This window comes from Mchenga conophoros, linkage group LG3 (genome assembly GCF_057382185.1).
Source record: "Mchenga conophoros isolate Kocher_MC1m ecotype Shallow Benthic linkage group LG3, M_conophoros_male_GT1.1, whole genome shotgun sequence".
Classification (NCBI taxonomy): domain Eukaryota; kingdom Metazoa; phylum Chordata; class Actinopteri; order Cichliformes; family Cichlidae; genus Mchenga; species Mchenga conophoros.
In genome coordinates, this window is record NC_140528.1 from 23,541,718 (window position 1) to 23,558,311 (window position 16,594).

Below are 16,594 nucleotides of genomic sequence, written 5' to 3' on the forward strand. Positions count from 1 at the left end.
ATTTTCTCTTTGATCAATAATTGATGTATTCATTTTGATCAGTGTCACATTTTTCCTGCTTTTTCAAGTTTCCTCCTGGATCATTGTATTAGCTGCAGTATTGGTGATGATGGTGTTTGTCAGTGTTGCTGCTCTGCAGTAGGCTACTCTTTAAAGAAAAAGACCAGATAACTTTCATTTTTCATTTCTTGTCATTTTTTTCTACACCAAAATCTATCCAATAATATCTGCATAACATTTTCTACTTGTGATTTAGTTATTAATTCTTTGCTTCATGATTCAATCGGTCTTTGTCTAGTATTAAATTTTATGTCTCCCATTTAATCCCACTGGCTTTAAAGTGTTTCACCAGATTTTTACGAAGTATTTCCAGTCTTTTGTTGTCTCTGTCCCAAATGTTCTGAAATGTGTTGCATGTATTAAAAGAAGTTGGACCAAAAAATGTACTATGTACTTATAAACTTACATTTATGAAAGCTGAACAAACATTGATATACTTGACTTTTGTAACAGTGAAAAGGCGATCTGTTTTTATTGATAAATATATATGTTTGCATTACTGTTTTTAGATTGCCATGTTAGAACGTAGCAAACAACATTGTTTGTTCCTCTATGGTTTCTTTATTTTTACAAATCTAAATGTTTTTGGTCAAAAGATTAATAATTTCATATTGAGGTCAGATGGTCAGCAGTTTTGATGTTTTTGCAGAGATTTTATTTTTTGCAAAATAGCACAAGTAAACATTAAAAGTAGTTCCTAAATCAAGGCATTTATTATTAAGGCGGCCATTATTATGGCCCTGTGTGGAAAAAGTGATTGCCCCCTAAACCTAATAACTGGTTGGGCCACCCTGAGTAGAAACATCTGCAATAAAGCGTTTGGGATAACTGGCAATGAGTCCTTTACGAGGTGCTGGAAGAATTTCTGCCCACTCATCTTTGCAAAATTGTTGTAATTCAGCCACACTGGAGGGTTTTTGAGTATGAACCACCTTTCCAAGGTCACAGCACCTCAATCAGATTCACGTATGAACTTTGGCTAAGCCATTCCAAAGTCTTTATTTTGTTTTACTTAAGCTGCTTAGAGGTGGACTTGTTGGTGTGCTTTGGATCAAGTGCACTTCAGCTTGTGGTCGTGAACAGATGGCCAGACATTCTCCTTCAGGATCCCAGAAACTGGATTCTGTTCATCTTGACGTTGCATCTCCAGACTGAGAGATCTCAATTACTTTGTTTCTTATTTGCTTCTGAATTTCCTTGGATTGCGCCATGATGTGTAGTTTTTGAGGATCTTTTGGTCTACTCTACTTTGTCAGACAGGTCCTGTTTAAGTGATTGATTCAGCACAGGTTTGGCAGTAATCGGGCCTGGCTATGACTATGGAAAAATTGTATATTTTCTATTGATAAATGCAAATATTTTATGTCTGTTATGTGCATTGCCGTGTGGAGAATATAAGGAAAACAATTGTGTGGTTTACATTGTTTCTTCCTCTTAGAGTTCTTGATTTTTTTTTTAAATTGCAATAACTTTATGTTAATTTCAGTGCACTTTCACATTTCTTTAAATTCAAACTACAGTCCTGTGAATAACTAGAAACACTTCTAGCAGCACAAATGTGAGCTAATTGTTTTCTGCTTGACTTTATCAGTCTCTCATATTGTTGTGGAGGAATGTTGGCCCACTCTTCATTACAACGTTGCTTCAGTTCTTTGAGCTTTGTGGGCATTTATTTAAGCACAGCTCTCTGAATGTCCCAGGTTGAGGTCTGCACTTTGCTTTTCAGCTATTCTGCTGTAGATTTGCTGCTGTGTTTGGGATCATTGTTCGACTGCAAGACCTAAACTTTACCTATTAAACAGTTAACTCTGTATTTTACACTTTATGTGAATATTGTTGCAGATTTCAATTATTAATGTTTTTATAACTTTGTTCTTTCTTATATTTAATATTATACAATATTTATACTTCATGTCTCTGTCTTCTTTTGAACACTCCAGCACAGCATCACTATAACTTTGTCCTCACTGACAATAAAGCTGTTTTATATATTTCATTGCAAATGTTTCAAGCAATTTGTAGCTGTATCTTAAGATATTTTGTTAATAATATAGTATTTTATATTGTTTTTTTCCCCATATTTGAGAAATATTTAACATGTAAAAGTCTGTTTATGTACAATTTGGTGATATTAGCCCTGATTATTGGAGGAACTTGTACATGAAGCAGATTTCTGAGACTTCAGATTTGAAGGTTGTTGTCATATAATCTAAATGATGGCAGATTAACGTTCCCTACCTCTGTCCTACAACCACAGGACTCCTTTGCATTCGACTGATAGAAATTTCAAGCTCAGTGTTAATGAAGATTTCAAAGGCCTTAGTGCAGGGGTAGGGAACGTCTAAAACCTGCAGGGACACCGGCCCTCGAGGCCTGGAGTTCCCTACCGCTGCCTTAGTGTGAAAGGAATGAAGCTGTAGCGCCTCCCAGTGGTTGAAAAGAGGTACACAAGAGGTTTTTGCAACCTGCTGTTTAATGAAGGTAATCAGCTGGGACAAAGGTACATTATGAGAATAATATCTCTGACAAACCTCTCCCTCAATTAAAAGATGCATTTTGATTTACATGAATGCATTTCATCTTCTCTGCAAAGGCTACACAACCTTCTTTGCCATTTGAGTGTGTCCAGTCCAGCTGAAACCAGCTCATTACTGATGGCATGAAAACGATCTGTGAGGTAACATTTTTACTGTCATTCATTCCTGTTGAAAACTTGTCACGTGTTTGCTTAGGTTCTTCTCAGTAATCCTCCCGTATCCTGTGTAAAAACTACCCGAGCTTAAAGTATACAGACTGCCGGGAGGGGCGAGACGGGAATTTTCATTGCATATATATATATATTAAAATACAGATAGCAGCAGCCACGAAAACATAGGCAAGAGAGAGCATAGCAGTGTCGTAGATGTAGCCAAATAAGACAGATAAATTAAGATGGAAAATCCCCAAAACAAAACCCAATCTTTAGTGTGGGAGCATTTCCATGTCATTCCCAAAGGTGTAATTATTTTCAGCGACTGCAAACTGAACACAAACTTTTCATAACTGAGTTTGTTTCTTCAGTTGTATTTTGGTAATGCTGTTGTACAGCAGGGAAGCAAACACAAGTGCTAACACTAACAACATCCAATCAGGATTTATTGGTTAGATCAAAGCTAACATCTGCATTACATGTGAGCACTACACATGTTATTTAACATATATAACGTATAAGATTTTTACATCTTTCTCTTTCCCTCGAGAAGAACTGCTAAAACTGTAGAAATAACATTACAGAAAAGCAGGACATGCTCAAGCAAAACATTATAGAAAGTCTGTCACGGTTCTGGGTCAGTTTGACCCAGTATTTTGAGTTGTCATGTTTTTGCAGGTTTAGTTTAGTTCCATGTGTCATTTTCTGTCTCTCTCTCTATGTCGAGTCTGCGTCTTAGTGTGATGGTTTCTTGTTCCTGTTTTATTGTGAAGGTCTGCGTCTCATGTGAGTGTGTTCAGTTTGACCTCTGTCTCGTCTTGGTGATTATTCCCAGCTGTGTCCACCACCTGTGTGTAATTCCCCTGTGTTTCTCTGTGTATTTAAGTCGTGTCCTCTGTCATTGTAGTTGCTGGTCCGTCTGTGTATCCATCATGTCTCACCCGTGTGTTCTCCCTGCTGTCCATCTCCTCTGCTCGTTCTTGTCCAGGTTTGTGCTCTGTAGTTTAGTTGTTTCCAGTCTAGTTTACTTCGTGCTCCATTTGCTGTTTGTCCATATTTATTTTTGTGTTCAATAAACCACCTTCACTTCTCCACTACTGCCTGCGATTGGATCCTCATTTATTATTTTCACACGGCTCTCCTCACTCGCCGTGACAGTACGGACCAGCCAGATATGGATCCAGCGGCAGTCACCCCACCTAGGGAGCTTCAGGAGGCCGTTATCGACTCTGCTTCTAAATTGATTTACCAGCTGTTAGAGCATGAGGGAGAAGCGTCTCTTTACACTGTGGAAGCCAACCTACAACACCTTATTTCCAGTTACCCCTGGTTATTGGACTCACTGCGTCCGCTCGTACAGAATTTTGTTCTTCACGAGCTTCACCTACACCCCCCCGCCGCTACCGCTCGCCTGCTCATGCAGTGATATCATCAGTGACAAGTCAGGTGATAGAGGCTAATGCAAAATGGTGTTTCAGTGAGGCACAATTTATTATGACAATACATTTTTTTTAAATACTCAGTATGAATTAAACAGGTTAAAGGTCAATGCTCTGTTGTAATATAAAGACAAAATGATTGACAGCAGCCCAGCAATATCAGTAAAACGCAAATTAGCCACATGGTGCAATGTAAGGAGCTCTGTGATTGGTTAGGAAAGGACAGACTGGCCACCTCGATTTTTCTTCACTGCACATTGATCCATAGCTTTGCTCTGTAAAGGCTAACAAAGTGCTTTTGCTTTACAAAGACATTCAGCGTCGGTATTCACTCTTTTAAAATGCCACTGAACACTGGAGTGAAATGGAGCCCTGATCCTCAGAGTTTTATTGTTGCTAACATTTCTTATAGATAGCACAGATAGTGCCCCACTGCAGTAATCACTCATGTCTAGATATTCCTGTTAAAAAGGAGTTTTTCCTCCCCACTGTAACATGGCAAACATAGCAAACGGATAATCCAGCTGAAGCTTCAGACAGCCGTCAGACAGTGAAACACTGCCATCTGCTGGACGCGAATAACAAAGACGCTGAAGGAAAAGCACTCAGAAGGAAAAGCACGCACACTTGGAAGACTTGACCATTTGCACAAAATGAATGGCTGACACTGGACAGATGAGAGAATGTGGATGGTCACACCCTCGTGCATTAAAGAGGGCTTTCAGTTCATTGAAAACACAAAACCAAACACACAAAAGACACAATGAGACAGCTGATCAGTTTGCTTCACTAAATCATCGACACAAGCCGTGTTGTAGAGGGTACTGCAGCCGTGGCAGGTTATCATCTTAATGTGGCCCTGACACTCCATCGTACGCCACAAAGCTGTGAATAAATGAAAAGCAAAGAGGCATCATCACTAACATAATAACTGTAGAAGTTATCCCGCTGCATTACATTTATCAGGATATCGTAATAAATGCTCATCATATGTTGCTTTGACCCATCATTGTTGTCATTAATATTGGTACGTGACACTGGACACTTCCTGTCATTCATATGTCCTGACTTTGTGATCAGTGTAGCAGCTTGAAAATAACTGCTTGTTTAACAGCAGGTGTACAGGCAGGTGCTCTGATCAAATAACATGTTTGGCTAAAGAAACAGAAAATAAAAACATGTAAATAGGAACACCCACATCTCTACTTCTTCTTCTATTTTCCATTTCACACTTACAAAAAAGTTCTCCTGCGTAGGTGTTGAGACAAATATATGTCAATTTAATACTTCAGACAGGCCCCAGAGCAGGTCTGAACAATTAGTCCACTTAAAATCAAAACTGCGATTTGAAACCATGCAATTAGCAATTTTGCAAAGAAAACTTGGCTAGGCTAAGCTAAGCTAACTGTTAGACAAAGTAGAGGAGTTGGAAGAGTAAAGGATTCTGGTTAACTCCAGTTCAACTTAACATTAAATTAAACTGACAAATATCATGTTTATATTCATATCTTAGTCTTTTGATGAGCTCTATCTTATAAATCTTTTAGACTCAGACGAGGTCGGCACAGGGACAGGCCTCGGGGGTCCAGGCCCACCCGGTGAAGTCCTTCTTCCCCAACATCTTCTGATGTACTTCATTTATACATTTTGGTAATGAAGTACTTAAACTACCACCTCACTGATTAGTTATTGCAGTGTGAGCTCAGTTCAATTAATCAGGTCACAGTAGTTTAGCACTTCTACAGCAATCATGCAACCAGCATGACTGAGGAGGACACTGGGTGGACGGGCTTTGCAGGTCAGACTTTGAAACTATCTTTTATTGTCATTATGCCAAAAGCAGTGAAATTATATGCTGTCCCATTCAGTGCAAATAAAGAATCTGTGTTTACTGACAGGACAAAGCACTGAACATGATTTCATCTGTTAACCTGGACAAATTCCAAAACAATTCCTTATTATTTCTTTTTCTTAAGTAAAACCAGTAAAAGCTTCTACTTCAAAAATATGGACTTAACACTGAGATCCTGATATTTTAGACCAGTTGAATTTAGATGATCTTTTTTAGTTCGTTCAGTTTGCTGGTTCTAACGACGACGGTCTTCATCAGTTTTAATGTCACTGTGACTCATATCTCTGCATGGCTGTTTTGTTCTGAGTGCACTGTGACAATTAAGTTAAGATCCGGTGATCAGCACAGCAGCCTGGGAGTGACTGCTTGGTTAACGACAAGGTTTACAAGACCTGATCAAATGTCACACTGGAAATATTTTGCAAGTGAAACAGCAAATGAAAAAATGTAAATATGTTAACTGGACCACCTACATTGTTTCGAGAGCAGGGGTGAACTAAAGAGTGCGACCCATCACTTCAGTTTCAGCATATAATTTCTATTTAACACTCAAAAAAATCTGTTGTACAAGTATTAAAAATATATTCACAAATGAAATTGACATGCCTGAGATGAAAACATTACTCATACAAGTTGTCAGGTAAAGTCTATAGCACTGTTACATCTAAATATGGACACTGAGCTGGGACGATGTCACAGATCTGAGCCTCTGCACCTTCACTATACGTTTGTGTATGTCAGGCCTGTCCTGTATCTCTCCACCACCTGATCCAACACACCACCAAATCCTGATCAGCTGATCATCTCTGCTCCTCTAATCACCTGAATATCCAAGTATCCGAAAGTGTCCATCGATCTGACAATACAATTGTAAAACCGATCACTGACCTGTGCCCTAATGTGTTCTGTGCACTTGTGAACACACTTCCTTATGGAGTACGTTTATTAAGGACACTCTTTCATTAGCACACAGGTTCAATAACACAACAAATAACCTCCAATAAACCTTTTAATAAACTGTCATTGGAGGCTGATGTGTTCTCTCTTGGCTTGTTTTCTTGTTGTGTGCCACACAGAAAATAAATGCATGGTGTCTTAACTCACTGATACGGGGATATCAATGAGCACAGAGTCCAGCCAACGATGGCACAAAGTCAAACCTCCTTCAAGGAAACTGGAGAGTCCAACACTGGCATTGAGGCTACCCCAACAATATCAATATGGTGTAACTTCCTGCTCTAACTCAGGCTCCTTCCCCACAAGAAAGATGATATTTTATGTACTCGAAGTCAGACCTGGAATCTGCGGGTCAGACTTCCTGGGCCCCCGACCCCTGACCTCTGAGATTTTCATGTCTTGTATTTTATAATATTTATCTTTTGTTCTCCTGCCAAAATTGTAAACACTGTCATCATGCCATATTGCACTGTTGTTCGATCAGCTTCATTAAATATACTTTTATATATACTTTTATCCTTTGTTTTGTTATACATCCATTTAAATCCTCATATGAAATTATTACAACCAACTGGTAGTAAAACAAAAATAAAAAGATTGTTCAACATTTTAACTGCAAATGGTCAAAACACTCACTTTATTTGCCAAAAATTATACTTAAAAAGGGGAAAAAAGAAGTGTTAATAGTTTATTTGAAAGGTCAAAATATACCAACACATCTTTTTATTTTAAATCTATTTGTTTGTGCATTAATTTTTTTTCTAAAGCCAGATGTGGAAAAACAGGCTGCATCTACATGCAGGTTCTTGTGGTCAGTGGTCATCATATTTGCATTATCTTTCTGAGTCACAAGCAGGGAAGTGTTAAAGTTTCCTAGAAGTGGTGGGCCAGTGATGTAGGTGTGGATGCAAAGGATTATTTGAGGTGGTGCTGATCAGAAGTATAAAAATCAAAGTGTCCAGATCCAAACACACTTTGTTCCTCTGTGACAGAAGTGAACTAGAACTCACAGCAGCATCTGAACTGCAGAAGAGATCTCTGCTCATCTCCGTCTGCATTCCTCTTTTGGTAAGAACTTATTATGTATCATTTAAAATGATTTTCCTTTTAAAGCTGGGCAGCAGGCTCACGTTGAACATCTCCATAAACTGTCATAATTCTGCTGCTACACTAAACACTGCATTCGGTGAGCACACTAAACTTACGTAAGCTGTATATTTGCACGGTGAGAGACCTGTTTTTGCTGATTTGTGTTCAAATACAACAAGATCTTATTTAAACTGACTGTCAGATGTTGCCTATCCAGTTATGTAATGAACCCACTATATACATGAACCACAGACCCTTCACCACATCTTCATCACCTGCTGTTCCAGACAACCAACTTATACCTGAACCACTGCAGGTTAATCATCATCATTAGTAAAGGAAAAAAAGGTGAGTGTCTTATTATTTTTATTTTGCAGTGTGTCACTGTTACTACAGAGCACACTGAAACATGTGACAGGAAAGAATAACTGAGTGCAGAAAGGCATTTATATTAAATAGGATTTAAACTTTGTTCTTAATGAACCGGATCTATTATGACCTGGACTTTTATCTATAAAATGGGCTTGTGAAACCCAGAGAAAAACTCTCTCAATATATCTGTAGATATAAATATATATTTATCCAAATCACATCAAGTAAAAAAGGCAAAATGACAAAATTTAAAAAAAAAAAAAAAAGTATAAATGAAAACACAAAATTTTAAGGCAAAAACAAATATCTTGATGTCTTAATACGATGAATATAAAATATAAAGTAATACAACAAGGTTAAATATCTAAACATTTAAACTACTTCAGCTTTTCAAAGCTTCTTTTTCCAGTTGAAAATGACATCATCACGCCTGAATCTGCTTCCAGGAGCTGTCCAGATCAGGCTTGTTCAGGATATTTAGAAATCATCCTAACAGTTGAAAAATAAAAAATAAACAGAGAACAAAGTAATATATATGATTAGAAATAAATAAAAAAGAAAACTATAAATAAAACGACTTCTTTCATTTAAAGAAAAAGGTCTATCAGTCCTCTTGTCGTGTGTGTTTGCAGCTCACAAAGACGACTTGCTGAGCTTCAGGATCCAAAAGGATGTATCTGCCAAATTCTTAATGTGGAAAAACGTCCATGTGTTTTCTTCTCCAGGAGACGATGAAGACACTGTTTGTCTGCATGATGCTCGTGCTGCTCTTTGCTTCCGGATTTTCCAAAGTGAACAATTTTCAACCAAGCGAGCACCGACCTGAAGAAACACCTTATGAAAAGTTTAGAAGACAGCATGTAGATGCTAAGATGACTGAAAAGCTGTGTAACGCAGAAATATCAAATAGGAATATCTACAAACTTGACAACAGTTGTAAGGAAACCAACACATTCATCCTCAGCATTCCAGCAAAGGTCAAATCCATTTGTAGAGGTGATGGGAGGTACGATGAAAATAGCGGCATGACGTATAGTACCGCAACGTTTCGCATAATTAAATGTAAGCTAAAGCATCAGGGAGCCAGGAAACCCAGCTGCCAGTATGAAGGCAGGCTTCTCACCAACAGGATCATTGTGGTGAAATGTGAAGGGAAGTTACCTGTGCACTTCAATCGGGACCTTCTACCCTCTGAGAGCAACGATGGCGAGCAACTATGAGGAAAGAGTGGTGTGGAGGGGGGCGTGGTCTGCGATGCTGCTGCAGGTCAGATGGATGTACCTGCGCTGCATTTGCTATCACGCCTCGCCAACTTAAAAGGCTTTGTGCTGTCTGAGTTGTTGGTGTTGTGGATGTGTTGGCTGGCAGTCCACAGACAGACTGATTTACACAACTGTGGAAAAAATAAAATTAATAAATAAAATAAATTGGAAAACATAGATGTGTCATTATTTCATATAGATTTCAAATAACATACCATTTGATGTCAACATGGTTTAGTTGCATTTGCAGTGCTCGTGCTGTTATATTCTTATGATTCTGTTCATTTTATGAGTGTATCCTTCAGCCTTGCTTCACATATTTACTGCTGCTTGATCAGCTTTAGTCCTGCTAGCATCAGCACAGGTAGAAACAGATCACACATCAGAGAATCGGCCGTGCATCTAAATGCAAATGGAAACTAAAAATGAAAACATAGATAACTGAGCTGAACTTCATAGATCTGAAAGTTGACCAATGCATACATAGTGCTAAAAATCAGGTATCGGGAAAACACATTATTTTATATTATGCTGATGTCAATTGTTATCCTTTTTTAAAACTATATCATATAATAAAGTCTGTTTTGAAGTTTACTATGGTAAAAAAAATATTTTAAGGCTCTTCAGATATACTGTAACTTCATAGGTATGAACCATCAAAGCATTTTCATCATAAATATAAAACTTCATTAGGTAGATCTGTTCAAATACTCATTAATGCAAATATCTGATCAGCCAATCACATGGCAGCAACTCAATGCAGGTGTAAAAGGTGAGGTCTAAAAAGAACCTTTAAGAAAATATGAATCATCTTAATCAGTCTTTAATTATGAAGCAATGGCCTAACTCCCTCTGACAAACAGACCTGTGGCAAAATTTATAAACCACTTTTGACTTTTTCCAAGGTGAACATTGTCTGGCAGCAGGTGCCCTTCCCCTCCCAGATCACGGTTCATATCTGATTTTCAGCTCTAAAGTTTATTTTTCTCTTCATAACAACTGTGCAAAGGATGATTTCTGAGGATGATGACTCATTTAAAATGCTTGGATGCTGACAATTATGCAGAGTCAGGCATGGAAAGGCTGCTCTTTGTGACAGGTGGGTGCTGTCATACATGGGTGTAGCTGCCAGCTGTCCTCGAGGCTTCACCTCTGCTAAACGTGTGTCTCTGAACTTGACCTCGTCTCATAAACTCTCCTGTGATTTTTATTTTGCATCCTTGGTTATTCAAATGAATGATTAATATATTAATATGAATCTATACAGATTTGTCCACACTGGATATGACAATAAGAGTTAGTAAAGCTCTGTTAACGTGTCCCTCTACAGCCTGTTGTTTCTTAGTTTCACCAGTGAAACTGAATTAAAAACAAAACATAGATGACATATTGTCGCCTAGGCAACCACCAAGCTCCCAGTGCCTACAGACATTCACTAAAACATGCTGGTCATTGGATCGTTTGAATAAATACCTTTAACTAAATATCAATGTTTTCGACATGTCTTAGTTTACATTATTACACAGTTATTATGAGAGAGCATGTCTAATATTTTTCCACTAAACAGTCGTCTTCTCCTTTGGTTTGTTTGTAACAACCATTTATAAAAACTTGTGTTTTGCTTTTGTTTTATTTTTAACTGCAATTCTGGTCGAGTAGCTTTTATAGTGTTAATTCAACATATACTACAAAATAAAATGACTTTTTTTAAAGTACATTTGTGGACATTTTATTTTCAAACTATCCAATCACAGAATCAAATGCACAAAGCCTGTGATGTCATCAAAGGCACAAAGCTTGTGATGTCATCAAAGGCACAAAGCTTGTGATGTCATCACATTCTGTCATTGGAAGGAGAAATTCAGTCAACTGTAGCAACTCTTTGGTGGCAGAACTACAAAACAACCTGTTTGTTAAAACCAAGATAAGGAAGACACAGAGACGCAGAAGCAGACGCAGAAGCAGACGCAGAAGCAGACGCAGACGCAGAAGCAGACGCTGAAGCAGACGCATATAAAATGGCAGAAGCACAGATGGAAGTGGTCGTGAGCCCAAATATAACAGTTTTGCAAAGATCGGAAAATGACCTCAAAAAAGCCCAAACACCAAATCCTGAAACACGTCCTCTGGCACAAGTTCAAACAGAAGTGGTCGTGAAAGGCAAGAAAAAAAGGGGGCAAAAACAGAAAAGAGTGGCTGAAGAACCCAGACGACCGATTACTCGGGCGTATGCTCGGGCTCTTCTAGAAGCCCAAAACAACGTGGCTGATGGAAGCAACCTGAGAAATGAAGAAGTGTCAGGAAACCCTGAAGGAACCTCTGAAAGGGAAAACCCTGAATCCCTCCCTATGTCAGAACCAAAGGACGACGTGAATATGGAGACAGAGGCAAACATGAATAACGCCAGTGGACAAAACCCTGGGCCAAATGGAGGGACGTGGCAACATCAGCCAAATCCCAGATTTATACCCCATCATGGCAGAGTCCAGTATGATTCATGTTGTGAGATTGCTGCTCTCAGGCATCAACTACAAGCTTCCCAAAACCACCAGAACGAGCTTTACTGGAAACTGGTAGCTGCTAATAAGTGGGCTTCTTATTACCAGTCTAAGGTGACCAAACTTCATGCACAGATGATCGCCGACAAAAAACAGCATGAAGAAACAATTAAAGAGCTCATAGAGCAACTGGAGGAGGCTAATGATAATAATAAGCCTGATAAGAGCAAAACAGAGGTTCAAGCAAAGGACAACCAAGCAGTTGTCATGCTGGATGACATGATCCGTGTCCTGCACGAAGACGTCAGCGACCCTACCACAGAGCAGTGTGTGGATTCTTCTACACAAACCACAGAGGCTTCACACACGGACTGTGTAGGTCTGAAGGAGGCTCAATTTGAAGTCCAATACAAGACTCAACAAGAGCAAATAGGAACACTCCAACAACAGCTCCTAGAAGCTCAACACCAACTCAAGGAACAGGAAGACAAACATAGGCAGGACCAGGAGACACTGAACATGGAAATCAGTGAGCTTAAATCCCAGCTCTGCTCCAACAAGGAGCTTCATGACATGAAAGTAGAGACTCTTTATCAAGAGTTGAAAGAAGTCAAAGCGTCCTACATTAAAATCACACAGGAGCAAAATGAACAAAATTCCAACACAGCAAATGGAAAATCTGAGCTTCTGGTGGAAAAAGACACCAAAGAACAGGACAAGGAAGAAGAAGAAGACTCCCTGACATCAACTGAGATGTCTCTGCATGACTCTCTACAACAAACAGAAGACAGAGAGAAAACGATAACTACCAATCCAGCTGAACTCGAAACTGAAGCTAAGACTGTGCCAGAGAAAAAACCCAAGAAGAAGAAGAGGAACTGGCTGCGTCGGCTTTTCAGCTGTACCAGTCCACAGACAGACTGATTTACACAACTGTGGAAAAAATAAATAAATACAAAAAAAATAAATAAATTGGAAAATATAGATGTTTCATTATTTCATATAGATTTCAAATAACATACCATTTGATGTCAACATGTTTTAGTTGCATTTGCAGTGCTCGTGCTGTTATATTCTTATGATTCTGTTCATTTTATGAGTGTATCCTTCAGCCTTGCTTCACATATTTACTGCTGCTTGATCAGCTTTAGTCCTGCTAGCATCAGCACAGGTAGAAACAGATCACACATCAGAGAATCGGCCGTGCATCTAAATGCAAATGGAAACTAAAAATGAAAACATAGATAACTGAGCTGAACTTCATAGATCTGAAAGTTGACCAATGCATACATAGTGCTAAAAATCAGGTATCGGGAAAACACATTATTTTATATTATGCTGATGTCAGGGCTCTGAGTGCGGGCAGGTGGAAATGTGGATCCAAATGCAAGACTCCGAGACGAAATGTAACTAAAACCACAGCTTTTATTGCTGGCATGAAACAAAAACAGAAACCAAACCATGAAACCAAGCAGGAACACACAGGCAGGGTCTGAGGGTACGACGCGACACCAAGCGTGGGAAAACACAGGGCTTAAATACACAGGGTAGTAATGAGGGAATGGGCCACAGAAGGGAGACACAGCTGGGGGAGCTGAACTTCATAGATCTGAAAGTTGACCAATGCATACATAGTGACAACACATTATTTTATATTATGCTGAAGTCAGTTTTTATCCAATTTTATAACTATATCATATAATAAAGTCTGTTTTGAAGTTTACTATGGTAACAATTCATCTTTTTAGGCTTTTCAGAAACACTGTAACTTCATAGGTATGAACCAACAAACCATTTTTCATCATGAAAATAAAAAATAAATCTAAAGGAGATAAACATCACAACTGTTCAACCAAGCATTAAGTCCATTTTGAAACAAAGAACGATGTACACTCAGCCAATCACATGGCAGCAACTCAATGCAGTGTAAAAGGTGAGATGTAAAATAAAACAATTAAAAATATTAATTAATCTTAATCAATCTTAAAATATGAAGCAATCTTCTAACTCCCCTTTACATACAAAGCTGTGGCCAACCTTACAAACCATTTTGAATTTTTTCCAGCCGAGGCGTTCAAAATAACCAAACTGCTGATAGTCACGGTTTAATTTGGGCAGCTGCCTGCCTAATATAATGTAAAATCATCACAATATTTTACACAAAGAGAGTAAATGTATCCTTGTACTCAGCTAAGACAGCTGGGCTGCTGTGGCTTGTGTTTATGTTCAGAGTGACATCTGATTTAAAAGCAGACTGTCATGGTTGCGGCTGTGTGCAGGCAGGATGAGGACCCAAACGCAAGCTCACGGAGGCAGGAATGAACTCAAAACACAGCTTTATTGCTGGAGAGAGAAACCATACAACCTAAACGAGGAAACTATAACGTAATACACAGAGAAACACACGGCCATGAATGAGGGAGAACGCGACACAGAACTGAGGGAGACGCAGACATAAATACACAGAGGGTTAACGAGGGAAGTGGGAGCACACGGGGAACACAGGTGACACTGATAATCATAACAAGACACGGCAGGAGTGAACGCAACACTGACGGGAGACTGTCAAAGTAAAACAGGAAGTACACGGAGGTTCAGAGAGGAGGAGAGACAGCACGGGGAGAGCACGGACATAACGGGCTGGGAAAACATGGAATAAAACTCAAGGAGGGGAAACGAGGGCTCACAGATACACAGAGGGGCACACAGGAGGTAATCAAATAAGGAACATCTTAACAGAAACCATGGCATAAATAAAGAACAACACACAAAACATATGAAAACTAAGAATGCTGGGCCAACATGGCCCAGGATCATGACAGACAGCAAAAGACACTGAGCAGCATATCAGTCAGCATGGGAAAAATGCCATAGATTTAAGGAACCAGGCTAAAATAATTGGTTTCTAGTGGGTTCTATTGTAAGTGCTCTATATTTCAGCATGACATACTGTATGCATCCTACACTGAGAACCCTTGAAGCTGATCATCAGGGTATGCTGTGTACTTCTTACACAGAAGATAAGATAACATGCAAAGATTTTAGATGGTTGTGGTTGGTCCTTACACACAGATGTAAGGTCAAAAAAAAAAAATCACCCACAATGGATCGTTCACAGACGCTGGTCCAGTGGAACCCACTTCCACAAAGGCTGCACCTGCTCTGGCAGAACAGGAAGCATCAACTACATAGTAGCTATTTTCATAATTAAGACATCAACTATAGGTGTTCCCAAAATGTGCCATGTTGTCTGCACACCTGACAGCTCAATAAGTCCTGTGTTGATTACAGATGGTGGTTGTTTCCAGAAACAGCACTTGCATAAAACAAGTACAGAGCACTTTATGAGCCAACCTGCTTCTTTAATGAGCATTTAGGTTGTTTGTATTCAGTGTTCACAGATAATATGCTCATTAAAAGGGGGGATCCACTATGTCCTTCTTCACAATCCTGTCTGCCAACTTTAAGAAGAAATCAGAGTGACGCAGAAGCTTTAAAACAGTGTTCAGAATAATCAGTGATGCTTTTATCTGAACTGATGACAGATAAAGATGAACGCGAGTGTGGCAGAAGAGTCAGTTCTCCCTCTTTCTTGGAAGTATACAAAAGTCTGTTGTTTCTAAAAAGTTAATAAACAAACAACAAGTTCTTACAGAATGAGACGTGAAGCCTGGAGACGAGCAGTTCAGACACGCTGTTATTAAATTCTACCTGAGCAGGTTATAGTTCACCTCAGTTACGGAAGAACAAATAACACTTGGCTCTGGGAGCTTCAGTTTTTATACACTGTCGTAGCACCACCCTAAGCCATCATTTGCATCAACACCTACATCACTAGCCCAGCAGTTCTAAGAAACTTCTCTGGTTGTGGTTCAGAACCTAATGTGACACCAATGAGCACAACAGCATGCAGCTGCAGGTTGTTGTTCATACCTGGCTTTACAATAAAGAGCCATGTTTGCAGGCAGCTGTTTGAAGTTTTGTGTAAAATATCATTTTTATAGAAATAAACCAAATGTGTCTAAATATATTAAGTAAACAATCAGAATAAGAACATTTTGAAATAAAATCCAAAAACTGCATCTGGCTTAGTTTTTGTTGAATAAATAATGACTCTGTGTAATATGTCATGTGTTGTATATGTAAGTTGTATTTGTACAATGAAGCCAGGCTTTCTTTGTGTTAGCTGCCTGACAGAACCTAAAACTCTAGTCAGAGATTGCAGGTGTCACAACAGACATGATCAGCTTTCTCTGTCGATCCTATCTTTCTGTTTCACACTCTGTGCACTCATAGAAAAAATCTTTAAAAAAAATAATCACATGACTCTTCTTCCACACAACATGATCCCTGAGTGCCGCCTGCTCCAACCAGAC

General features: G+C 39.0%; 1 protein-coding gene across 3 annotated transcripts in view; it reads right to left on the reverse strand.

The window, feature by feature from the left end:
• Window positions 1-4,783: 4,783 nt before the first annotated feature.
• Window positions 4,784-16,594, reverse strand: part of LOC146577744 (protein TANC1-like) — a 44,241-nt gene continuing 32,430 nt past the window's right edge. For 2 of the 3 annotated variants that reach the window (XM_085268311.1, XM_085268310.1), the window contains exon 11: window positions 6,034-9,851. In XM_085268311.1, coding sequence (XP_085124437.1) covers window positions 9,726-9,851 — 126 coding nt within the window. In that variant the 3' untranslated portion in view covers window positions 6,034-9,725. Of the gene's footprint in view, window positions 5,074-6,033; window positions 9,852-16,594 lie in introns of those variants that run through there. The other variant, XM_085268309.1, reaches the window with a different exon arrangement.